At 40.3% G+C, this 26156-nt stretch overlaps 1 protein-coding gene across 4 annotated transcripts in view; it reads right to left on the bottom strand.

Moving 5' to 3' along the window:
* MYO16 (myosin XVI) overlaps window positions 1-26156 on the bottom strand; it is a 518064-nt gene that overhangs the window by 16528 nt on the left and 475380 nt on the right. For 3 of the 4 annotated variants that reach the window (XM_075918615.2, XM_075918604.2, XM_075918634.2), the window contains 2 exons: window positions 24288-24446; window positions 16967-17058 (listed from right to left, as the gene is read on the bottom strand). In XM_075918615.2, coding sequence (XP_075774730.2) covers window positions 16967-17058; window positions 24288-24446 — 251 coding nt within the window. The remainder of the gene's footprint in view (window positions 1-16966; window positions 17059-24287; window positions 24447-26156) is intronic. The other variant, XM_075918641.2, reaches the window with a different exon arrangement.

Raw genomic sequence — 26156 nt, forward strand, 5'->3', positions numbered from 1 at the left:
ATTAGGAAAGCCTGCCTCAGACTAATTTTGAGGCTTCCCTGCAGTGTAGACGTGTTATTTCAAAATAAGCTATTTTGGAACCCTATTCCGGAACAGCTTATTTCAAAATACCTGTCCAGTGTAGGCGTACACATATTGACAAAATGCTCTCTTAGGATATGTCTACACTAGCCTCCTAGTTCGAACTAGGGAGGCTAATGTAGGCATTCGAAGTTGCAAGTCAAGCCTGGGATTTAAATATCCTGCACTTGATTTGTATCTTTCCAGCCAGTCGCCATTTTTTGAAATTTACATGTCCGGACTAACTGCCCGCATCTACATGTGGCAGGGACCTGGTACTTCGAATTAAAGCCCCTAAATCGAACTACCTATTAAACCTCCTTGCAGGAGGAATAACAGGTAGTTTGATTTAGGGCTTTAATTCGAAATACCGGGTCCCTGCCGCGTGTAGACACGGGCAATTAGTCCGGACATGTAAATTTAAAAAAATGGCGACTGGCTGGGAAGATGCAAATCAAGCACAGGATATTTAAATCCTGGGCTTGATTTGCAACTTTGAAGGCCTACATCAGCCTCCCTAATTTGAATTAGGGGGCTAGTGTAGACATACCCTTAGGATGTAAAAGGGTGCATACCCTATACAGATTGCAACATATTCCTCTCTATGTGCGACGTCATGGCTCTCTTTATTATTTCCTTTGGGCATTGCATGTCCCAAGGGATTATAGATGGAGCAGTTTCTCTGCTTTTCTCTGAAACCAAGAAATGCTGTCCTTCCTGGCCCTTATATGGACTGCAAAGGGTGGTATGGAGAAGAAATAAAAACTTTTGGGCTTCTCTCACCTACACTACACTCATGTCAGGACCAGGTGCAATCTGGTCCAAAGTAAGTGTCAATACCCTTGTTCTTTCTGATGATTACCTTCATCTTCCACATCCCTGTCTAATATAAACCTTCTTCTTCCCTTAGGATGACTTCTATAAAGAATGTTATAGTCTGGAGTACAAAACACAATATCAAGATGCTGGAAGAAATTTTAACCATCCAAGTCATGTGTATCATTAATTTCTTCATTCTAGGACTTTTATGTTACATCTGGGGAGAAACAGAGTTAATTTGTTACATGTGAGGATAATAGAAATTCAGGCATCTGAAAAAGTGGTGTTTCTTTTGAGATATTTCCTCTTTATTTCTCAGATAAAAGGGTTGCTGTATGGCTATGTGGTTCTCAATTTTTGGGCCAGCCCATCCTATAATGCCAAACAGCACAGTGTGTAACCCAGGTATTCTCTAGGTACGGCATAGGTATAGGCTGTAAAGCAATGAGCAAACATGGGACTGGCCTGTCAGACAATAGTTTAGGTAGACTAATCATGGCATGCAAAGATGATTTTCCGAGCCTATTTCTTTCACCTCTTTATTACCCCTCTCTTTTAATTCCTGCAAGGCTCCCCTTCAAGTCTAATCCCTATCCAGCCTATCATCTCTCTTTCACTGCTGATGCTCATCTCTGATGGCCCATAATGCCATTCTTCTCTGTCCATCCACGTACCACAGAGCTACCTCATTATCTACCTGTAAGGTCCTCTTCAAAATTCTTCTTTGCCTACAAACATTTTTGACACTAGTTAGGCTGCTGGTGTGCAAAGACCCCTACATATCGTTCTGCCAAGTGCTGTCTCAGTGTTTACTTGTCTTCCTTATGGGTACATCTACATTGCACATTTATTTTGGAATAAGCTATTCCAAAAGAAATACTCCGAAATAGCTTATTTCGAAATAGTGCATCTACATTACAGGGAAGCCTAATATGGATGCGCTACCTTGATTTAGAGCCCCAGGAAGCACTGGGAATAATGAATCTGAATGTCTCTGGGGAGGAGCTATTTAAAAATAGCAGCAGTGGAATGTCCACACTACAGCTATTTCGAAATAGCCATTATTTCTCATGGAATGAGGTTTACAGAAGTCAGAATAAGCTGTCTGTTATTTCAAATTTATTTTGAAATAAGGGAATTTTTGTGTAGACACTTGCATTGTTATTTCGGAATAATGGCCATTATTCTGAAATAATGCTGCTGCATAGATGCATCCCATCCATCTGTATCCATTTGCTATATCTTGTCTTGTTCTTGGATTGCAAGCTCTTTGGGAGGGCAGAGTCTGTCTTTTTTTTGCTCTGTGTTTGTACTGTCCCTAGCATAAGAGGTCCGAGCCTATGATTAGTACTTCTAGGGCCTACAGTAATTCCTATAGTTAAATACTGCTTTACTACTTCTACTTAATTATTCATTCACCTTTGCCTCCACTGTCTGTAATGCATTTCAATATAATGCACTGGACCAGAAGCTTAGAATCAAACTCTTAAGTTTGGGTGTGGTTGTGTCGATAAATGTCCTCTTTGCCAACACACTATGGAGACCTCCAGAGCTAAAACATAAGCAGTACAGCTCTGTAATTGGTTGCTGCAGCACCTCATATCCTTTATGGATCAGCACAGAAGGGGCCCTGTTACTCACACTCATCAGTGATTACATTTACAACTGTAGAGTGAATTTTGGACTTTTGTCCATGTCTGCATACAAACAGAGAGTATAGTTGGTACTGCATGGACAGATGAGGAGAGAAAAGGGAAGAAAGAGTCCTCACTACCTTGCTATCAGCCCAACCACAATTCCAGTCCTTCCACTTGCTGAACATGAGAAGAAGAAGAATGAAGCATGGGAATGTGCTGAGCTTTGTTAAACAATGTAGCTAGTGTTGCTTTTAGGGACTCCTGCTTGTAAGGAAACTCTCCATATCCTACTCTCCTAAAGCTTCAAGTTGTGTTATGGCTTAATAGTCATGACATTTCCCATGGTGTGCATTCGCTATTGACTCATGTATAACGTACTCTGCCTTATTTAACTCTATGAAGCCTTTTGCAATATATTTTTGTCTGAAAATCCTGATAAGGAATAGAGTTATAGTGTGTTATAACTCTTTGTTTTCACACAGAAGTGAGATTACAAAAAGATTTCTTTGCTGTTACTGTCAAAACAACAAACTTGAAAACAATTTACTAGTATTTCAGAATTCAGATCAGTGATATATAGGGTATTATATGTCACCTCTTGGATGTTGCATGTGTACAAATATGTTTGCAATTCTTTTATTACAGACTAGACTTGCTCAATTGCTACATTTTTCTTCAAAGATGATTAAAGATTTCTGCAGCTAATGGCTGAACATGACAGACATTAATAATGAATTTAGAAGCCCTTTATTTAGAGCAGTGACAACAGGCTAAGGGTATAACTCACAGCAGTATCCAGGATTAATTCTTTTTTAACTTCTGAACATTCAACAAAAAGAGTGATTGGCAACAAATATTAAATCAAGTATGAACAAATAGAGCCCTGGAAACTATAATGAATATGCAACTCTTTCTGAGATGATAGACCGCTGAAAGCAATATGATTTCACAAAATAAGAGCTCTGGCTTAAGCTATAATGAAACAATAAATACGTTCTTCACAAATGTGAGAAGACTTTTCCCATTTTTCATTGTCAGATGTTGCCTGCTACTTTACTGAAATATGCCAAACAGTGCTGTGAGGCTTTTTAAAAAATTGAAGGATAAGAGTGTAGATTCGTGAAAAAACAACCATCATTATTGACCTCACTGCCTTGAGCTCTGGTGACAGAAGATCCTGACATTTCAGAAAAGGGGAAACCCAGAATTTCATGGTAGGATGTATACTTCCCAGATATTATTTAACGTAGCAGGCTGGTTGGCTACTAATGACTGTTTTATTTAATGTAATATGAGGGGACCAATACTAGAAACTGATAAGTATCCTCAGCACTCACTGATGTCAAGTGAATTAATACTCAGGGATCTTTAAACTAATCTTCCAAAAAGGTGTCATGGCTCTTGAAGATAATTCTTACACTTTTTCATGGCTACAGTGGAGCACCTAAACTTTGTGGCATATTTGTAGGAGCCTCTGTGTATGAGAGAGAATTTGTTTGACATAACTTGCAGCCAGCTTTTGCACTTAGCCTCCATAGCTCTGAAAGCAAGATCACCTGAGTCAGAAAACCTAGCATTGGCTAGGTTTGTTATGCAGCTATTGAGCATGATGGAGAGCAGGGCTTTAGCAGACCAGAGTCTCGATGAAACATTTGAGGAGAATCAGACAGTGAGTGGTGAGGTGAAATTGGAACCCAGATTTCACACAGAACAATAGCAGGGGTAGTGTATTACTAAGAAGCACAGATTCTTGAAAAGGAAGTGGGGAATGTGAATAGCTGAGCTTGAGTATGGTTGTTTGTAATTTCCTGCTGGACGCTTCTGTGTCAATAAGTAAGAATTAGAGTCTTTGATGTTGCAAGGCAAACCCCAGCCTATTAAAAGTTACTATGAGTGCTTTGTGAGAAGTCACATATGAAACAATTTAGTTAGTGAGTGCACTTCAGAGAAGCTTGGGAGAAACTCAAGAAGATTTCTACAAGCTAGAAGACTGACACTTATTTCCCCAGTGGCTAGGAAAAACGCTGGCCACTGAATCCTGCTGCTGAATCATTTGATAACACCTCAGACTTTGAGTAATTATATCTATGGGATGCTTCGAGACCAGTGGTTCTCAAACTTTTTGGCCTGGGGCCCACTACATTCAACACAAACTTTTCCATGGACCACCAACCATCTACCCATGATGAAAAAAATGGGTGAAAGAGAGGGTGGGGATATGGGCTCTAGCCAGGAGTAGGATTCAGTAGTGAGTCAGGAGATTGGTTGCAGGAGGGGGCTGAGGGTGTGGGGTCTGGTTGGGAGGTAAGGTGCAGGAATGGGTTGGGGGTTGGATGTTCTCAGCAGGAGGGTGTATGTGTGGGGGGATGGAGGTGTAGAGTCTGGGCATGAGTGAGATAGGGAGGGGGAACTTACCTGGCTCTGTGCGCTGCACTGCTCCCAAGCACCACCCCCGCTGCTCCCATTGGCTGTGATTCCAGCCAATGGTAGCAGCGAAGAAAGCCTGCAGGTAAGCAGTTTCCTGTGTTGCTATTGCCCTAGCCAAGAGGAACGGGGAGCGGCAGTGTGCAGAGCTGCTTCCTTCCCATGCAAGCCAGATCCAGATCATGAAGCTCATCCTCTCCTGAAGAGGGAAGCCAGCACTACCACTCCTACCTCACGGTGGGGGGTTAAAGGCTGGAACACCTGTGCAAGCTCCCCGCTGCAGGGGTGAGGTAAGCCCCGAGCCAACAGCCCAACTGCAAGATGGCCATGGACCACTGTTCTAGAGTATTGCTAGGTTTTTATGTGTGCTTTAGACTAAAAAAAAAAAAAAGATTTTGGGGTGGAAACATTCTTGGTATACCAATCATTCACCAGATGGAGGTTTTGTGTCCCCCCACTGATTTATTTCCTGATACTGCTTGGAAAACAGAGACTAGTTACCATAGTTTGGAGTTCAAACAGCCCCAGTTAACAGATCTGGTGAGACAGTAGCCAGAAGTTGGTTGGAGAGGAATGGGATTATTGGTAGATGCAGTTTGCTGCAACAGGGACTTAGAATCATAGAATCATAGGACTGGAAGGGACCTCGAGAGGTCATCGAGTCCAGCCCCCCACCCTCAAGGCAGGACCAAGCTCCGTCTACACCATCCCTGACAGATGTCTATCTAACCTGTTCTTAAATATCTCCAGAGAGGGAGATTCCACCACCTCCCTTGGCAATTTATTCCAATATTTGACCACCCTGACAGTTAGGAATTTTTTCCTAATGTCCAATCTAAACCTCCCTTGCTGCACTTTAAGCCCATTACTCCTTGTGACACCCTTTTAGATATTTGAAAACCGCTAACATGTCCCCCCTTAATCTTCTTTTTTCCAAACTAAACAAGCCCAGTTCATGAAGCCTGGCTTCATAGATCATGTTCTCTAGACCTTTAATCATTCTTGTCGCTCTTCTCTGTACCCTTTCCAATTTCTCCACATCTTTCTTGAAATGTGTCGCCCAGAACTGGACACAGTACTCCAGCTGAGGCCTAACTAGTGCAGAGTAGAGCGGCAGAATGACTTCACGAGTTTTGCTTACAACACACCTGTTGATACAACCTAGAATCATATTTGCTTTTTTTGCAACAGTATCACACTGTTGACTCATATTCAACTTGTGGTCCACTATGACCCCTAGATCCCTTTCCACCATGCTCCTTCCTAGACAGTCGCTTCCCATCTTGTATGTATGGAACTGATTGTTCCTTCCTAAGTGGAGCACTTTGCATTTCTCTTTATTAAACTTCATCCCGTTTACCTCTGACCATTTCTCTAACTTGCTAAGGTCATTTTTAATTATGTTCCTATCCTCCAAAGAAGTTGCAACCCCACCCAGTTTGGTATCATCTGCAAACTTAATAAGCATACTCTCTATCCCAATATCTACATCATTGATGAAGATATTGAACAGTACGGGTCCCAAAACAGACCCCTGCGGAACTCCATTTGTTATCCCTTTCCAGCAGAATTTAGCACCGTTAACAACAACTCTCTGACTACGGTTATCCAGCCAATTATGCACCTTATCTTGGCCCTATCTAAGTTATATTTGCCTAGTTTATCAATAAGAATATCATGCGAGACCGTATCAAATGCCTTACTAAAGTCTAGGTATATGACATCCACCGCTTCTCCCTTATCCACAAGGCTCGTTATCCTATCAAAGAAAGCTATCAGATTAGTTTGGCATGACTTGTTTTTCACAAACCCATGCTGGCTATTCCCTATCACTTTATTACCTTCCAAGTGTTTGCATATGATTTCCTTAATTACCTGCTCCATTATCTTCCCTGGGACAGATGTTAAACTGACCGGTCTGTAGTTTCCTGGGTTGTTCTTATTCCCCTTTTTATAGATGGGCTCAATATTTGCCCTTTTCCAGTCTTCTGGTATCTCCCCTGTCTTCCATGATTTTTCAAAGATCATAGCTAAAGGCTCAGATACCTCCTCTATCAGCTCCTTGAGTATCCTGGGATGCATTTCATCAGGACCTGGTGACTTGCTGACATCTAACTTTCCTAAGTGATTTTTAACTTGTTCTTTGTGTATCCTATCTTCTAAACTTACTCTCCCTCTGCTTGTATTCACTACGTTAGGCACACCTCCAGACTTCTCGGTGAAGACCGAAAGAAAGAAGTCATTGAGCATCTCTGCCATTTCCAAGTTTCCTGTTACTGCTTCTCCCTCCTCACTGAGTAGTGGGCCTTGGTCTTCCTCTTGCTGTCCTTGGTCTTCCTCTTGCTTTTAATGTATTTATAAAAGGTCTTCTTGTTTCCCTTTATGCCTGTAGCTAGTTTGATCTCATTTTGTGCCTTTGCCTTTCTAATCTTGCCCCTGCATTCCCGTGTTGCTTGCCTATATTCATCCTTTGTTATTTGTCCTAGTTTCCATTTTTTATATGACTCCTTTTTTATTTTGAGATCATGCAAGATCTCCTTGTTAAGCCAAGCTGGTCTTTTGCCATATTTTCTATCTTTCCTACACAGCGGACTTGAGTATGGCATGGCAGGGTTTTAACTGTAATTTGCATGTCATCGTCCATGTGTCAATTTATGGATACCTTCTGATACTGGGACTTAGGACTGAGGCTAGCCTCACGGAGGGAGAAAACATGTCAGAGGAAAGGGAACACCTGGAAAGAATGAAAGACTGGAAATGGTTTTGGGTAATAGCCTAGCAGAGTTTGTACAGGAATATGGTAATGGACCTTGGTAACCTGGAAGCTTAAGTGGCCCTGGGATATTCCTACAACTCTGTAAGCAGACAGTACCGCTGGTAGTAGATAACAAGACAGATGAGTTAAAGACAAGAATGGAGGAGTTAGTGAAAGATAAAATTAAGAAAGAACAGGAAGTAGCTAGCCTGAAAGCAGTATCAGACACTTTTAAGCAGCAACTCTGACTCAGGCAGCAAACGCAAGTGTTTCTTTCAGGAAGAGAGAGAGAGAGAAGCTGGAGCAGGATGTCTGTGAAAGAAAAAATCAGACAGAGGAACATGATGCAAGACTGAGAATAGCATGTGGACAAACTGCATTTGAAGTCCTAGTTACAGGTTCTGATTCCCCCCACTCCAGAAGCAGTACCTGCCTCCAAAAGAGGCAGAAGGCAGCCTAATAAAAAAAAGATGGACTTTTAACCCAAGGGATCCCAGTGGCATAATCGAGCCCCAATAATGCCACCCTGTGGCCAGTCCTTAAAAGTGATCTCAAGACTTGGAGGCTTAGCGTGAATTTTCACCCCCTTAATTGTGTGACTCCATTTATAGTCCTGTTAGTAGCTAAGTATCAGAAGATGATGGCATCTACTGAAGAGGGGCTCCATGATTTTCAGTTTTAGATTTGGCCAATGCTTTTTTGCTATCTTTTTACATTAGGATATTTATTATAAATTTGAGTTCACCTTTCAAGTAAATCACCCGAGCTAATAAATCAGGACTGATATATTTGCTGAGCCCCAAGTGGATGCTTCAAGCCCAAGAGCCCCTAACTCGGTAAGAAATTACTTGAACCTGGATGAATCTAAGTAGCAGTTGCTAAATTTAGTTTAGATGCATAATAATGGCTGCTAATATATAAGGAGGGGAGAAGTGTTATTGTGTGTTGTATTTTGGCTTACTAACAGCATGGAGGTTAGTGTGTGGGATATAAGAGAGGATGTACTCCTGGGTATTTCTTTTGCTGGTATTGGGATCACTTACCTATTCTTTTGGTGGTGTAAATTCAAAGCCTGTTTGAAGCATGGGGAAACTTCCCAAGAATGATAGTGAAGTGTAGACTGAACAGCTCTGCAACAGAAGTCAGTGTGGGACTTTGAAAAAAATCTCTGGGGAAATGAAGTGTGTCATACAGTGGGCCAATGAGAAAATCAAATGGGAATACCAAGTTGAACACCTGTTATTCTAGGATATATATGGTTGTACCAAATCACTTAACAGATGGAGGTGCTGTGTCTCCTTCCTAAATATACACTGATTATTTTACTAATACTTCCTGGAGAATAGGATTTAGTTACCTTAGCTTCAGGTTCAGAGAAACATAGGTAACATCTGGGTTGAGAACTATTTTGCATAGTAAGTATTACTGAAAATATATGCATGTTACGTACATTATAAAATTCTTTCAACTCCCCTTTATCTTACAGGATGATATAGAAAAAATACAAAGGCATGAATAAATAAAATAATTTACTCACCTCAGAGTTATTTGAAACACATGTTGATTCCATTTATTTGTCTCTCTCTATCCTTTAGTCTCCTTAATTTTATTTTCCCTATATGTTTTCCCTTTCCTGTCATTTTAATATCTTTTTTCATTATTCTTGTTCTGTCTCTATTTCTCCTTTTCTTCTTTCCTCATTTTATCCATATTCCCACATCTCTTCCTGCCTCTCTCCTTTGCCTTTCTTCTCTTCCAGCCTCTCTTCTATGCCTTCCTTCTTCTTGTCTTTGCTCCAAGCCATTTGTTTGAGTTATCCTTTGTTTGCTTCCCATCTTATCTCCACAATCATTCCCCCACTAATTTGTCCTTCCCATCACTTTCCATCTGTTCTTTATCACTTAGTTGCTCCATCACCCATTTTACAGATTATCCGTGCTGCTTTTTGATTCCCACATTAAGACATGGAAACCTTTAGTCAGCCTGCTCTTTTCTCGCCATTGTATTTCTTTTTCTTCATCTCCCAAGCCACAGGGCTTGACCAGGGCAGAAAATGTTAATAAAAATTGTGTAAAAAATATAGGCAATCCCTACTTGCAGAGGTAAAGAGCTCAGAAAGTATTTGGTTTCACGTGGAGTGGCTGATAGCACTTGACAAAACTCTTTGGATTAAATTTATTTTTTTGCAGAAAAATTCAGATCGGGGGCGACTGAAACATTTTATGTTCATGTTGATTTTGGCTAATTGTTTCAAATGAAATAAAAAAAATTGGAAATGTTACAATGAACAATTTTGATATTATGAAAATGTTGTTTTTAAGCTATACAGTAATCCTCATTTACCACGTGCCTGCTTAACATGTTTTCGCGATAGCACAATTTTTTTTTAGGGAACGTCTTTTGAATTACACGACCGTCCCCGGAATAGCACGATTTTCCCAGCCAGCCCATTGCCGGCGGCTGCATGGGGCTTCCCCCCCTCCCTGAAAAGCGGTGGAGGGTTTGCCGCTCGCCATGCCATTCCCCGGCGACCCCCCCTCGCCGGACTCAGTGCGGGTCCCGGCAGACCCATCACAGGGGCATACTCCCAACCCAATCCCCTTTCCCTTCTCCTCCCCTTCTCTTCTCCAGAGCCAAACACCTCCCCTTCCTGCTGTAACCCAGTCTTCTTTCTCCCCCCAATCTTATGTCCCGGTCCCAACAGATACCACTGCTTGAAACGCAACCCCCACCTTTTCCATTATTTTCAATGGGAAAATTGATCCCGCATAACACGTTTTCACTTAACACGATCATTTTCTGAAACATATCTATAGTGTTAAATGAGGAATTACTGTATTTGCAAGGGGAATTTAGGCACCATTCTCACATAGTGGTGGACTCCTTCTATCAAAAATCCTATGGGGGAATTCTCCTGTTGAAGCTCTGAGGATATGTCTACACTGAAGAGGTTTTGCACAAAACCAGCCGTTTTTGTGAAAAAACTCACAGAGCATCCACACTACAAGCGCATTTTTGCGCAAGAAAATGTACAGTAAATCGTAAGAAGAGAGGGCTTTTTGAGCAAGAGTTATTCCTTTTTCTATAAGGAATAAGCCTTTTTGCTCAAGAGCTCTTATCTCTTTATCCTCTGAAGATAGGACAAGAAGCAATGAGCTTAAACTATAGTAAGGGAGGTTTATGTTGGACATTAGGAGCATTGGAATAAATTGCCTATGGCGATTAGACAAACAGTTGTCAGAGATAGTCTAGATGGTGCTTGGGCTGCCATGAATGCAGAGGACTGGACTTGATGACCTGTCAAGGTTCCTTCCAGTTCTATGATTCTATGATTCTAAAATCATTTCCTCCAACAGTAGCTTTACTGTACAACTTCAGTTTACATTTTGAAGGTTGTCTTTACAACAGAATTGGCAAGAAAGATTTTCTATTAAATAAAAGAATTAATGGAGTCTGGAATCCCCATTTAGTGAAAAAAACCCTCATGGTTGTGCATTAACACATTTTTGTAAAGATCATATCTGAGTATATTTACCCAAATGGAACACTACACCAGTCTGTAACTGGTCTTTCTTTGGGCCACTGATCCTGAGATCTATGAAACCAATGAGGAGTCCTGCGCCACCTTAGGGACTGCCACAGAACTCGGTTTTTTTCAGATACAGACTAACACAGCCATCTTTCTGTGACTGGAGATCTAGGACACCCAATCCAGGCCATCATACTGTTTAAGGATGCAAGAAGGAAGAGATTAAGGCTTCTGCACCACACCCAGTGCAAAGTCACAATCCACATGTTTTTATCTGGCATTCACTTGCTATTTACATATTCTCCTGAACCTGGAAATTATGACCATGAAGTCATGAAACCATAAATGGTCAGTAAAGGGTTGATTAATGCTGGTTGAAAAAAATATGAATGTTTTCCAATATTTTATTAAAAGAAAAAAATTTCATTTCTTCTGAAGAAAATTCATTCCTGATCAAAGGTTTTGAAACAAAATTTCACTGTGAAATTCACTTTCTTTTGGTAGGAAAAATTCCACTCTTCTATTTTTAAATTTACTCCCTCTTTTGCAGTGAGAGAGAGAGTAGGATTTTTCTAACAATTATTAAATATGAAATAGTCTGTTAACATTTTTCATTTTAAAATGTCGAAAAAATCCAAACGTTTGGATGAAAATGAAATTGTTATCAAAATCCTATTGTTTTTTGTTAAAAATTGTCACAACCAGGATTTGGGATAATCACCCAAGTAACTAGTGGCTATTTGGTGCTAATTCTAAATTATATTAAAACTTCATTATTATTTAAAATTAAAAGCCACTGAAGTTATACATGTTATGCCCCTCTAAATGGACTTGAAATTTTCTTTTTAATGTGTGTATGTGTGCTTTTGTTGCAATGAGTGTAACATGTGCCATGAATGATATTGCCATAACTTTATCTGAGATATACCATGAGTAATGAGATGGTGCGAGGAAAGTGAAATTAAATTTTCCCAACACTATAAGCAATTCTCAATAACATATAAAAAGGCATAAGTATAAAAAGACTCTACCAGCTAATGAATCAGTTTCCTTTAGCTGAAGTGACAGAGCATCTGCCAAGGAATCCAAAGACTCGGTTTCAGTCCCAAATATGCCTCTTCCTATATAACAATTAGGATCTTTACAGATCTGTGCAATAATCTTTGTCTGATATGTTTGTAAAAGAATTGCTGTTAAGAGATTAAGGCTAATGAAGAGAAGCACAGACAAATGACTTATCCTAGGCTTTCATATTGCTAGCGTCACCAGCAGTCTGCTAAGAAATGCCAATTGTAATTAAAACAAGTCATTGTCAAATACATTTCATAGCATACATAGAATGAGGAATGCTTTTCATTGTGTGAATTTTGACATCTCTCTGCTGAAAAGAATGAACACAGATTTCTTTCAGGACTTTTTTTTCTTGGTAGTTAGTCTGTAGCGACATTTTGGGATGTGTGCGTACATTAGAGCAGATTGTACTGGAAAAGCACAAAATGGAAGCCCGTTTTCTGTGGTAGCAATAACATATTGTGACAGACCCAGACCAGCCATCTGCCGTTCACTGGTGGAGGGAATACATACTGGAGCTTGGGTAAACAGCTTTCTCTTCCCTGAGTAAAAAAAGGCCAAAGCTTAAGTCCAGCATAATCAGGCAGGTACCTGGGGTCAATTAGAGCTTGCTAGATGCCACAGGCTAATTAAACACCTGTAGCCAATTAAGGCCTGTAGTGCTGCTTTAAAAGGGCTCTCCCCAGAGTAGGAAGGGGGAAGGACAAGAATGAAGGACAGGAAGTAGGGAGTGCTGTGTGGAGAAGCTGTGTGGGTGTGAGCGGGGGACTGATGAGCAGGTCCCAAAGGAAAGGTGCTGGGAGGGAGTGTTTGGGGAAGTGGCCCAGGGAAAAGCTGCTAGAATTGAGAGTGGCAGTAACCCTGCCTGTTGCTGCTACCTTAGGGTCCCTAGACCAGAACCTGGAGTAGTGGGCGGGCCCAGGTTCCCCACAACATCTCAACCTCTGCCTTGAGAAGGGAGATCAGGACTCCAGAGGGGATTTTACCCCAAACTTATGAACTAGCGTGCGATGAGTATGGCTCAGTAGGCTGTGTCTCCTGCCTCTAGTGAAGAAAAAGAGGCCATGTGAAGAGCCACAGTGAGCCTCTGAGGCTAACACTATCCGCCAGTAGTGTGAGACCCACAGAGTTTTGCCACAATAGCTTCATCTTACTGAAGTTGTATATAAGATTGCTCTCGTAGCTATGCATTTTGAGAACATTAGGTGGAATTTATTTGGGAGACAAGGTTTCTGTGAGTGGCTTCAAGTTTATGGCATTTGGGTGGCAAGGCGTTTGAACTGTATTTGGTGTGGATGTAAACATTGCTTTAACTGATGAGTTCCTTGATTTGTCATGCTTTTGTTTACAGTAAGTGCACTTAATTAACATTACCTTACATTCCTTAATCACTTTACATTAAGTAGCACAAACAACAATTTCAAAGTGACAATGGTGCAGCATTTACTCTCCTTTTGTAACACCTGGTATTTATTATGATTTCTGTACTGTTAACATGCACACACAACAAAACACATAACAAAACTTCTACTAATAAATTGTATGGTATGCAGGGGTTGATGCTGATATAAAATAGTATCTGTTTTCATTATTAGCAAATGCCTTTGTGAATTTCTGTTAGATAAATCTTTAGGAATGCCTACCAAAGACTGGGAAATAAGTACAATCTGGAGTAACCACTCAAGAATTTCTTTCCTGTTGACAAACCAATATATATCTTTCACTCACATCCATGAAGGAATTTCAGTGCCTAAATCCCACTAGAATTAATGGAAATTAGGTGCCTAAATACCTTTGAGGATCTGTGCCTTTGTCCCCCAGGTAACTACAGTACCATGTTAAGCTCTGGAGATTGTGGCTACTGCACCACCTTATAGTATATTTGGCTGCCTGTACCAAAGCAATTTTGGTGTTTGGCTCAGGGCAGGGGAGGATAGGGAATATTAGCAACATTTTTGAAGAGGTTAACATGGCTTTTGAGTGAAGTCTCCAATAGCTTTTGTACTCTGAGAATAATTACTGTGGTTGTCAGAGCATTTGCATGGGGGAATGGAAAAGAATGAGGATCTTTGGACCTCCTTGGCTTGTGTACCTGTGCAGAACCTGGAAGAACCTGTGGTTTTTCAAGGTTAGATTCAGACTGACTGTGGTAATAAGCGTAAAATTCTGGCCCAGTTCAGCTCACCGACAAATTCCCATTGACTGTAGGGCCAGGATTTTGCCTTAGTTGTTTCAGATAGTTTGTTCTATTTTTGGCAAACAGTAAAAATTGTATACATTTAGACAAAGCATATCCCTTACCTTTTAGCAAAAATTTTTGAAAATTGCATCATCTAATCAGAACTTACTAATGAGGAAATTCCTCTCCAGTCTAACACATTTTCCCCTTGGACTTCATTTGGCAGTTACAGCAAATTTTTGACAGTCTCAAATGAATCATGGCTCACAATTTTATTTTTTAAAGACAGGATAGAACATATGCGGATTACAAATTTAAAGCACTAATTCTATCTATGAAGTAAGGTAGAAAATAATGGCCTGAAGGCCAAATGCCTGAACCAAAATGAATAACTGGAATGCAAAGTATTTCAGGTTACATATAAAGTTCTGACTGAAGAAAAGAATGAAGAAAATACATTACTTACAATTCTCCATTGCCTAGCTTTGTTTTACTTAATGCATGTTAGTGTTAATTTTATGTTTGCAATACTTCACATTATGTTCCATTAATTAATTTCAAAGTAACTAAGGTGCAATTTTTATACTCCTTTTGTACCTAATGATATTTTCAGTGACTTCAATACTTTTGCACGAAGAGCCTATATAATTATGAATTTTTTCTTAAGAAGCTGATTAATATTCAGATCTTTCTGGCGCAAAGGTGAATAGCTTGGGAGAGATCAGTGTCCTCTTTCGCTCAAGTCGCTGAGTCAAAATTCCTGAAAATTATGCCCTCATAAAACAGCATAATTGTGACATTAGAAACCTCCAGAAAGATCATAGAAGAAAAAGTTTGAAAAGCACAGTAATAATTGTATTTGGCTTAATATAAATAGAATAATTTTTAGGGAAAGTTGTATTTTTCAAAGCCAACACCAACATGTGAATAGGGAATGCTTTCAGTATAGAATCATAGAATCATAGAATAATAGGACTGGAAGGGACCTCGAGAGGTCATCGAGTCCAGCCCCCCGCCCTCAAGGCAGGATCAAGCTCCGTCTACACCATCCCTGACAGATGTCTATCTAACCTGTTCTTAAATATCTCCAGAGAGGGAGATTCCACCACCTCCCTTGGCAATTTATTCCAATATTTGACCACCCTGACAGTTAGGAATTTTTTCCTAATGTCCAATCTAAACCTCCCCTGCTGCACTTTAAGCCCATTACTCCTTGTCCTGTCCTCAGAAACCAAGAGGAACAAATTTTCGCCTTCCTCCTTGTGACACCCTTTTAGATATTTGAAAACCGCTATCATGTCCCCCCTTAATCTTCTTTTTTCCAAACTAAACAAGCCCAGTTCATGAAGCCTGGCTTCATAGGTCATGTTCTCTAAACCTTTAATCATTCTTGTCGCTCTTCTCTGTACCCTTTCCAATTTCTCCACATCTTTCTTGAAATGTGGCGCCCAGAACTGGACACAGTACTCCAGCTGAGGCCTAACTAGTGCAGAATAGAGCGGCAGAATGACTTCACGAGTTTTGCTTACAACACACCTGTTGATACAACCTAGAATCATATTTGCTTTTTTGGCAACAGCATCACACTGTTGACTCATATTCAACTTGTGGTCCACTATGACCCCTAGATCCCTTTCCGCCATGCTCCTTCCTAGACAGTCGCTTCCCATCTTGTATGTATGGAACTGATTGTTCCTTCCTAAGTGGAGCACTTTGCATTTCTCTTTATTAAACCTCATCCTGTTTACCTCTGACCATTTCTCTAACTTGCTAAGGTCATTTTGAATTATGTCCCTATCCTCCAAAGAAGTCGCAACCCCACCCAGTTTGGTATCATCTGCAAACTTAATAAGAGTACTCTCTATCCCAATATCTACATCATTGATGAAGATATTGAATAGTACGGGTCCCAAAACAGACCCTTGAGGAACTCCACTTGTTATCCCTTTCCAGCAGGATTTAGAACCGTTAACAACAACTCTCTGACTACGGTTATCCAGCCAATTATGCACCCACCTTATCGTGGCCCTATCTAAGTTATATTTTCCTAGTTTATCAATAAGAATATCATGCGAGACCGTATCAAATGCCTTACTAAAGTCTAGGTATATGACATCCACCGCTTCTCCCTTATCCACAAGGCTCGTTATCTTTTCAAAGAAAGCTATCAGATTAGTTTGGCATGACTTGTTCTTCACAAACCCATGCTGGCTATTCCCTATCACTTTATTACTTTCCAAGTGTTTGCATACGATTTCCTTAATTACCTGCTCCATTATCTTCCCTGGGACAGACGTTAAACTGACCGGTCTATAATTTCCTGGGTTGTTCTTATTCCCCTTTTTATAGATGGGCACAATATTTGCCTTTTTCCAGTCTTCTGGAATCTCCCCTGTCTGCCATGATTTTTCAAAGATTTTTCAGTAAGCAGTGTCTGTGAGCATTCTTACTCATTTCAGCAGAGTATATTAGAATATCTGTAAAATATTTACCTGACTAGTGTGGCTCTCCCTATGCCTTTGATTTGATGAGCTTGCTGCAGTGCTGGCTGAGAATCTTGAATATTCATTTTCTTCTGGTACACCTAAAGCAGAATAATACTAACTTATAGCCTGACATTTGTACAGTGCCTGACTTTCAGCCAGAGATTGAAAATGCTTGACACTTTTTACTGAGTATAAAACTCATAAATGTGATGACATATTACTATACCTAGGCTTGCTGAAATTTTCCAAGAGATAAATTATTGTTATTATTTATCAGCTACAAACAATGCTGTTGGCGTATGTGTCATTTTACGAGAGAACACTGATGCTGGAAGACTTTATAATATAGATTATGATGCCTTTATACCAGCCAGGGATTTTCCCCTATATCAGGGGAATCTTGGTTTCTCTCTTAGAACAATTTTCCATCCTTTGTACCACTGTGACAGTGAAAATGGACAGAGCAGAGGGCCAAGACCTGGCTCTAAATGAATTTTCTAAGATCATGTAGGAAATCCATGGAAAAGCTGGACATTACACCTTTATCTCCTAGTACCAATCTAGTATCTTCATCATAAGAACGTCCTTTCCTTCACAATCAAGTGTTAAATTTCTTTGTTTACTGCACTCTTTGCAATTTTTTGCATATTGCCTATAAAAGGCATGAAATCTTTAGCAACATAATCAGAGTTCCAAAATTTAATAAACAATATACTAAAATGAGCACTTGTACTGCATTATGGGCTGGATCCAACTGCTTGCTTAATTTCTCTGAGGCAGCGGCATGTCTCTGTACCAGGGCTAAAAGCCCTGAGCCTTGGTTCCCCCCACTGGGCTAGAGCTGCGAGTGCTGGCTCGTGGTGAAAAGGGAAGTTCTATATGATGTCCTCACCTCCAGGTGCTGTTCCCATAGGCGAGTGCAGTGTGCAAAGGCACCTTCCCCTTTGTCCCTGGGGCCATGAGGATGTGCTGGCCATGTCAGGGAGTGTGTGGGGGCCATGGCAGACAGAAAACATGCCTTAGTCCTGCTGTGCCAATGACTTGAGGTAAGTGTCCTGCACCCCAACCCTCTGCTCCAGTCCAGAGACCCCTCCCACAGTCTAACTCCCTCCCATATCCACACAGCCTAGAGCCCCCTCTTCCGTTCTGGAACCTTCATCCCCTGCCATACTCCACTGCTCAGATCCCCTTCCACATCCCAATCCTCTGCTCCAGCCCTGAGCCCTCGGCATCCAAACTCCCTTCCAGAGCCCACATCTGCACCCTGAACTCTCTGACCCAGGTCAGAACCCCCTCCTGCACCCTAACCCCTTCCCAGACCCCATGTCCCTCTGCCCGTGCCCTGAGCCCACTCCAGCACTCTAACTCCCTCCCAGATACTAGTCTCCCATCCTTACCCTAACCCCCTGACCTGAGCCCACTCCTGCACTCCTGAGCCCAGCATCTCCCCAGAGCCCACACTCCCAAATAGAGCCCTCACTGCATTCTGTACCCCAAATCTCTGTCTCAGCATAGAGCCCCCTCCCACATCCTGAACCCCTCATTTTTGCCCCCTGTACCAGAGCCTAGGAGAAGCCCCTTCTCCATTGGGCTGTGTGTGACCCGTGACTGATTTTTTTAGGGGGCAGAAGGTAGGAGAAGGAGATAGGAGAAGATTCCACACCCCTGCTTTATACTGATCTCACTACAGTTATAAACTAGATGCCTGTTCAGTGATATAATGGGAGTTATTCTTGCTTTATCTCAATGCATGTGATTAAAGAATCATCCACATTCTTCTAACGTAGAATGCTATTTTAAGTGGGCACTGTAAGAACTAATGTGAAGTACTTGTGTGATTCAAGATCATAAAATTGAACTAAAATATTTTCTTAGCCACTAATGGTTTTTAAAAAAGAATACTGTAGTATATCCTTCCACATCAGGACACTGTTAATGGATAGCCTTGATCTAAGCCCCAGGCATCAGTGATTCATCTGTTTATTTCTATGTAAGGTACTTAGATTAGATGTCTTATCAAATAAGTACAGTTTCCATGTACACCGAAGTTCAAAGAAGTACGTCAGCGTGGACATGGAAAGCAGAGAGCTGGTGGAGTTTGGAAAGATAAATGGAGTTGTAGATTACATGCCGAAAGGTTTCCTTTACATACACTTGGGTAAATATTAGGACACCACAGCTGTGCACTGAATAATAACCACATAATTCAGCACGAAGTTGGAAACATCAGTTAGCAGGGGCACAACCATTAGAGCAAAAGTTGTTGGAACTAGAAGCTCGGGTTTGAGCACAAATCATGGTCTCTGGGTCAGGTTTAATAGAGGAGCTTCTGGTTTAACCCAAATCGACACCAGCTTGACAGAGTCATCCAGCTTTGTTTTCTTCCAAATACTTTGAGAGGCAGTAAAATAAAAAATATGAAAGTCAGAAGTATAACCTATACAGATTATCTCCTATATTACCTTGCCTGGTTTTTATTCTTTTTCTCTCAAAAAAGCCTTCTTCTATGCCAGTGTTTTTCAACCAGGAGAAAGCAGAGGGTGCATTAAACTTGTAGGGTAGTGCACCAAGCCTTCTCATTCACTCATGAGCTCACAATGCCACTGATTAAAATTTGACCCAGCCACCTCTCCTTCTTGATGGAAAGGGCTGTGGGCCAAATTTCAGTGACTGGTGTTCCAAGCTGGTATGCATGGTTGCAATGTTCATCAGCTCATGAAATTGAGTAATACTGCCCTGAAGACACTGGGGATATTAAAGTATGTGCTTTTTAAAAGTTTCTTAGCCTATTCACAGTTAGGCAGCAGGATCAAAGGAGTGAAGTTATTGGAATCAATATATTAGTGGCCCCTCTTCATCTGGATTGCATTGGGAAGTCCTATTTAGGGAATGGTGGTTCCAAAGCAAAAACAACAAACAACAACAACAACAAAAACTAACCAAAAGTTAGGAGAAAGTGTGAGTAAAAAAAAAAAAGGTAAAGACTCTCTGTCATGTAGCCTTGTCACATGGCCACGTGCAATGCTTTGTCTTCACCGGAAAGGGTTTTCTCCTACAGTAATATTGGTAAGTACTGCTAGTAGAAATGTAGCTCATAGCCACAAATGTGCTTTTGCTGTTACAGATTATAGCAGATCCCTCCATAAAATAAGCTATGCTGGCAAAAGGACGTCTTTGATCCTATAACCAGGTTTACAGTAAGACTTTTGTTAGCATACTTATGTGGGGTTTTCATTCTCTGAATCACACAGTTATGTTGGCAAATTCTTTAAGTGTAGATCAGGACTAAATAAGCAACTTCTGAAACTGCCACTGAATCCAGTTGGAAAGTAATACTTGAAATGCCAAGCTATTATTTAGCTTAGCTTATGTCTTCGCTGCAGAGTTAACTCGAGTTATGTACACTTGAACTAACTTCTCTCAAACTAGCTAGCTCAGGAGTGGCCACACTACAAAATAACACTTCAAACTGCCAGCGACAGAAGTGCAGAGCAGTTGTGTCAGCAGTTGATGAATTGTGCTAATTTGAATGTTAGTTTATGCTGCTGGATGAACCAGCCAGCTTGAATTAATAACACCACTGCACTTGAGTGAATGTGTTTTGTGTGTGGATAGGACCTGAGCTGGGGGAAACATTTGTGTTATAACTCAAGTAACCTCTGCAGCGATTACAAGCCATTACATGGGCCTCTTCCTAGAGACACGGGTAGTGCAGGCTACAAGAGTTTGTGGATTTGTCTCCTGAGTTCACAAAAAAGACCTGCATGTCCCACCCAGCGTAGTGAGTGTAAGAAAAATGATTAACGACAACCACTATAAAATAATTTGTTTTTCTGAGCTCTCTTCCACCACATTTTAATTAATATTTGGAAGGGATAAAAAGTAAATCTCCATACATTGGAATTTACCAAGATCATGGCTATATTAGCCCACTCTTCAGTACTTGAGTGCTTTCTTCCATCAACTCTGCTTTTTTATTGTTACAGCCTAGCACCTTTCAGCTGTAGGCCATAAAGTGCTAGATGAAATTTCTGCTTATTGTCCATGTGTTGATAAATACTTATGTGGTTCTTTCTGCTAAACTAAGGATTATGGTAGGTCTGGAGGGTTTGTGCTTTGGGGAATACCACCGTGCTGTTACGGTGCTCTGCTGTTCAAGGCTGTTACTGCAAAAACTGAAGGAAGACAAACGAAGGAGGAGGAAGATTACAATATATAAAAATTAAAAACTTCCATGAAAATTCCATACTAATTAAACTTAGCTTCTGAATTTGATACAGCATTTGTCTATTAGGTGATTGTGCCAGACAACTTTTTAGCTGCTTAGTAATGGTTTTTAAAATAATTCATCAGATTCTTTCATAAGTATGATTAAAGTCTTGGTCAAAATGATTGTTCTTTTGAATATACTAATTTTAAATTTATTTTATTGGTACATACTTCAGAGGAGTGTTACAGTCACTTCACTCTTCATGACAGCAAAGGACAAGATTTTATGTAAAAATTGCTTCAGTATTTGCTTAAATAAGAAATCTATGAATCTGGATTTCTACTTTTTACTATGGAAACCAGACTGCTGTACATCTTAGCACTTGGTAGTTTTATAAATTAAATATCATATAATTAATAGAGCATGTCATGCCTCATATTCCAGAAAGTTAGCAGAGTTTGGTAACCATTACAAGAAAAGAGTAAATCCATATCTTTATATGGGATACATTTTATGCTCATACTCTCATATTTCATTGTTCTCTAATGATACCAAAGAAAAAACAGACTTAAAACAGTCAAAAAACTAAGCTGTCATAACTGACGCAGTTTTCTGCTTTTTTAAAATTAGATCATCTTTGGAATCAGAGATTCATTCAATTGTCCTTGCAAAGTGTTCTAGAGCTTTTTCAGTTTGTTAACTGATGTAATGTAGGGTAGGCTGGAAAACAACAATTCTGTTTTGTTAAAAAACAATTCTGTTTTGTTAAAAAACAGTTTTGGAATTTGGTTTCATTCCAGTGTCAAATGAAACTGAGACTTTTCAATTGTATTAATAAAAAATGAGACAGAAGTACCTATCCATCCCACCAGTGAAGAGCATTGACAACAGAGAGTGAAAGTATCTCTCATTTCCTAGGTAAGTGTCTTAAGCAACAGGCTATTGTTTGGTGGGGTGAGTGTCTCTCATTCTCTCCTGTTGGAGCTGTTCATTGGATCAGAATGTTAGAAATTAACTCTGGTATGTCTACATGGCACCCTAAACTCAAAATAACATATGCATCTACATAGCACCAAATTTCAAAATAATGTGCTATTTTGAGCCATCCCTTAACTCTCAAGCAATAAGGTTTACCAGAATGGTAAAATAGCGTGCCTGTTATTTCGAAAAGTATTTTGAAATAATGGGCAGCTTGTGTAGACACGGGGTAGCTATTTCAGTACAGGCAGTCCCCGACTTACACGGATCCATTCGGATCCGCACTTACGAACGGGACTTTTCTGGCTCCAGAGCTCACGGGCGGCGGATCGCCACCCGTGTCTTCCGGGGCGAGAAAAGCTTCTCCCTGTCCCCCTGGTCTGCTGGGGGGGGGGGGTCCAGCAAAGCCCCTGGACCCCCCCAGCAGACCAGCGACACGCTCGTAAAGCCGCCCAGCAGCTAGTGCGCCCCCCCCCCCCCCAGCAGACCAGGCTTTTGTTGCGGGACGCCTCGGGTAGAGCAGCTGGGGTGCTGCCGGGTTGGTCCTGTGGGAACCTACTGGGCAGAGCCCCAGCTGTTCTGTCCCAGGCTCTAGATTCAGCAGCTGTTGAAACTGATCAGGCTGATTCCAGGAAGCTGGGGGCAGAGCAACTCTGCCTCCAGCTTCCTGTAGTCAGCCCCTGGTCAGTTTCAGTGGCAGCAGCTGAATCTGGAGCCAGTTCCGACTTACATACAAATTCAACTTAAGAACAAACCTATAGTCCCTATCTTGTACGTAACCCGGGGACTGCCTGTATATCTCCAGTATCCTGAAAAAGTCATCCAGTGTAGAAATACCCTCAGTGTCTTAGGGATTAGGATACTCATCTAGACTGTGCAAAACCCAAGTTCATGTCCCTGCTTTGGCGCATTCATGTTCTCCCATTTAACATTCTATCAAAACTGATATGTTTCTAAAAAAAGATTCAGTGTAAGCAAATCGGCATTTTTGAACAAACAAAGCATTTTCTTGGAAAATTCCCAATCAGCCCTCATCATTACACCTTTCTGCTTAGGCTAAATGTTAAGGTTCTATTTATAAATAATTTTAAAAGGTTTGATAAATTATTAATAGATGTTATAAGCATGTTGCCAAAGTGAGTAGTATGGGTTACTGATGGTTATAAACCATCAATAGGAACAATAAATGGTTACAAATTGTCGACCCTTTAGATTCCATAACATCTGATTAAGCGTTTATTAGGGAAACTCTTAAGCATTGACTCTCATAAACTATTTATGCATGTACATTTAATGTATAAAATATGATTTCATTTCTTAACTGTCAACAGTCAGACTCTCAAAATGGAAAGATGTGGAGATTTAGGGCTCAATATTGCAAAGTGCTGACCTTCACAATCCCTTCAGGCCATTAGAAAATACTGCCAAAACCCTAGATAGACAAGAAACCCAATCTACACATAGATTTTGTACCTGTATAACTATTTTAAATTCAGGATGTGATTTTTTGTGAAATTTTTATACTGATACAGCTTCCAGTGTGGATACAGTTATACCAATAGAGCTTCCTTATAGTAGTGTACTATGATCCCTTTTCATATGTGGATGGGCTATAATGGTAGATGCACTAAGGTGGGGATACTGATTTAACTATCACATACAACTTTTGTGTTTAGACAAGTCATAAATAGATTAAAATCAATGGGATTTGAGGCAATTAGTGCAGTGAAGGACCCAAGCACTTGTAAATTTGTTGGGGTGGAGAGAGGGATTCAGTGCCACTTGCAACTATGAGTTACTCAGCTTTCATTAGAAGGAACACCAGTTCCAAAAGAAGAGTATGTTTTCCATTTTCAATCCACTTTACATTGATTAGAAGATCAGAACTCTCAGTTCTCAAGGCCACATATATGAGATAGTGAGCTAACTACAAATTCCTTGACAAAGGCAATTTCATGTCATTCACACTCAGGTGTTATTGGAAACACGCTTACCAACTTATAAATACAGAATTAATCCAGTTTTATATTTATATTTTGCAACTCAAAACATTCTAGAGTTTGACTATATCTTAAAAAGCTAATTCAAAAACCACTGTAGCAGTATGTTAGAATGTTTTTCAGATTAAAATCTGCTTACCATTTGAGACTGAATTTCCATTTTCAGCCATTACAGAACCAGACAGTGGATTCGACAACTGAGTTCCATGGTTGTTTGCATTTTTATCTTGGGTTCCTGATTCAATTTCTGATGTGGTGGGATCTTCCCTGCTTTTGAAGTTCATATTAGTTTCAACACCTGATATAAATAAATAGCCCGTCAGCTTTTCACTAAACAGTATATTTTTCTTTCTCTCTCACACACACACAGTAATTTGTTATCTATTCATCAAATTGCTTTTTAAAATGAATGTTAAGTAAACACTAAATTTACTAGAAAACCAATTAACTAATAAAAAGTGGTTTCTATTACTGATTCTTCAGGCAAAGACAATCAATTTGCAAAGTAAAGTAGCGAAGAATTATAGTAGCAAAGAATTAACTGGGTTTCATTTTTGCTGTTTCTTTTCATACAAATCTCTCTCTCGATATGTATATAAAAGTTTTTCCTGCCAGGTGACAGAATGATGTCATCATGCTTCTCTCTTGATGTCGTTATGCTTTCATGGTCTCTGGCCACAAAAGCGAGCAGCAAGCAGAGACCCCTTGAACATCTACAAAATCAAAACCAAACTTTCTTCCTTCTATTATGCATGACAGTTTCTTGCTCTGAAAGTTCATGGCAAATATACTGCCTAAATTTTAGATTCCATTCTATTCCACAGAGGTGCTTATATTGCCCTCATTACTGGAGTATCTCAGTATATGTAGTGCATTAAGTGACGTGTCTAATTACTATCACATATGGTTTCTTCTTTCTCTCACTTTCTTCCAGGGAAGAATTTAGGTGACCATTCACACAAAAGAATCACAAATATCCATTTTCTGCCACTACAGTTATTTAAAAATTCTTTCTGATAAGGTAACTAAGAAAAAGGCACAAAAGTCCAGCACCTTAGACACAAAACTGTCACAAACATAGTTTTGAGACTGTCCCTCCAATATCAAATGTCTCTCATCTTGATATAGGTCTCCACTGTCAAGCACCTTCTGTAGTCATAGACAGCTGTGCAAAGAAGATATAAATATTACCAGATTCTAATGGTAGCCTTGCTGTCCTAATGTAGATGATGACAGCTGGTGCAAGGCAGTATAGAATCGGGTGTCTTATATTTATCATTCTGCTTTTCCCACTTCGGTCTGCAGAAACAAACATAAGCATTGCCTTGAAATAGTGTCAAGGCCCTGGACTGGAACTCAAGATAACTGGGTTCAATTGCTGCCCCAGACATTGTATGTTCTTGAGCAAGTCATTTAATCCATCTGTGCTTCAGTTCCCTCTACAAAATGGGAATAAAGAATAATTACAGTTCCATATCTCACTTGTCTGTCTTGTATATTTTGTATAAGTTCTTCAGGGCTATGGGACTATGTCCTAGTATGGGCTTGTGTTGTGACCTTGTACTGATCTTGGATTTGGTTCTATAGCTGCTACCATAATAAAAACCACCACTACCAGACAGCAAAATCAGTATACAAAGGTAAAGTGTAACATCATAAATCTTCTCTCCTTCCTCCTCATCTAGGCAAATGCCAAACTGACACAACCCCTCTGCAGACTAAGCCTCACCCAGATTGATTTCCAAATAGGTCCATTGCTATTTTAAATCCCTGGGTATGGATCCATGCCTTACCACAGTTACTTTCAATTCTCCTCCAAAGTCAAAATATGTCTATATCACATGTGCACAATGAACCCCTATGCAAAGGGAGGGGAAAACTGATAACTCTCTGTTCATCAGATATACCCTACAATCTGTCCTGGAAAACGATCCCTCGCTTTCATTACCTTGGAAGGTAATAAAGTGATAGGGAATAGCCAGCATGGGTTTGTGAAGAACAAGTCATG

Source organism: Pelodiscus sinensis, chromosome 1 (assembly GCF_052426305.1).
Source record: "Pelodiscus sinensis isolate ZL-2025 chromosome 1, ASM5242630v1, whole genome shotgun sequence".
In the NCBI taxonomy this organism is placed as follows: Eukaryota; Metazoa; Chordata; order Testudines; family Trionychidae; genus Pelodiscus; species Pelodiscus sinensis.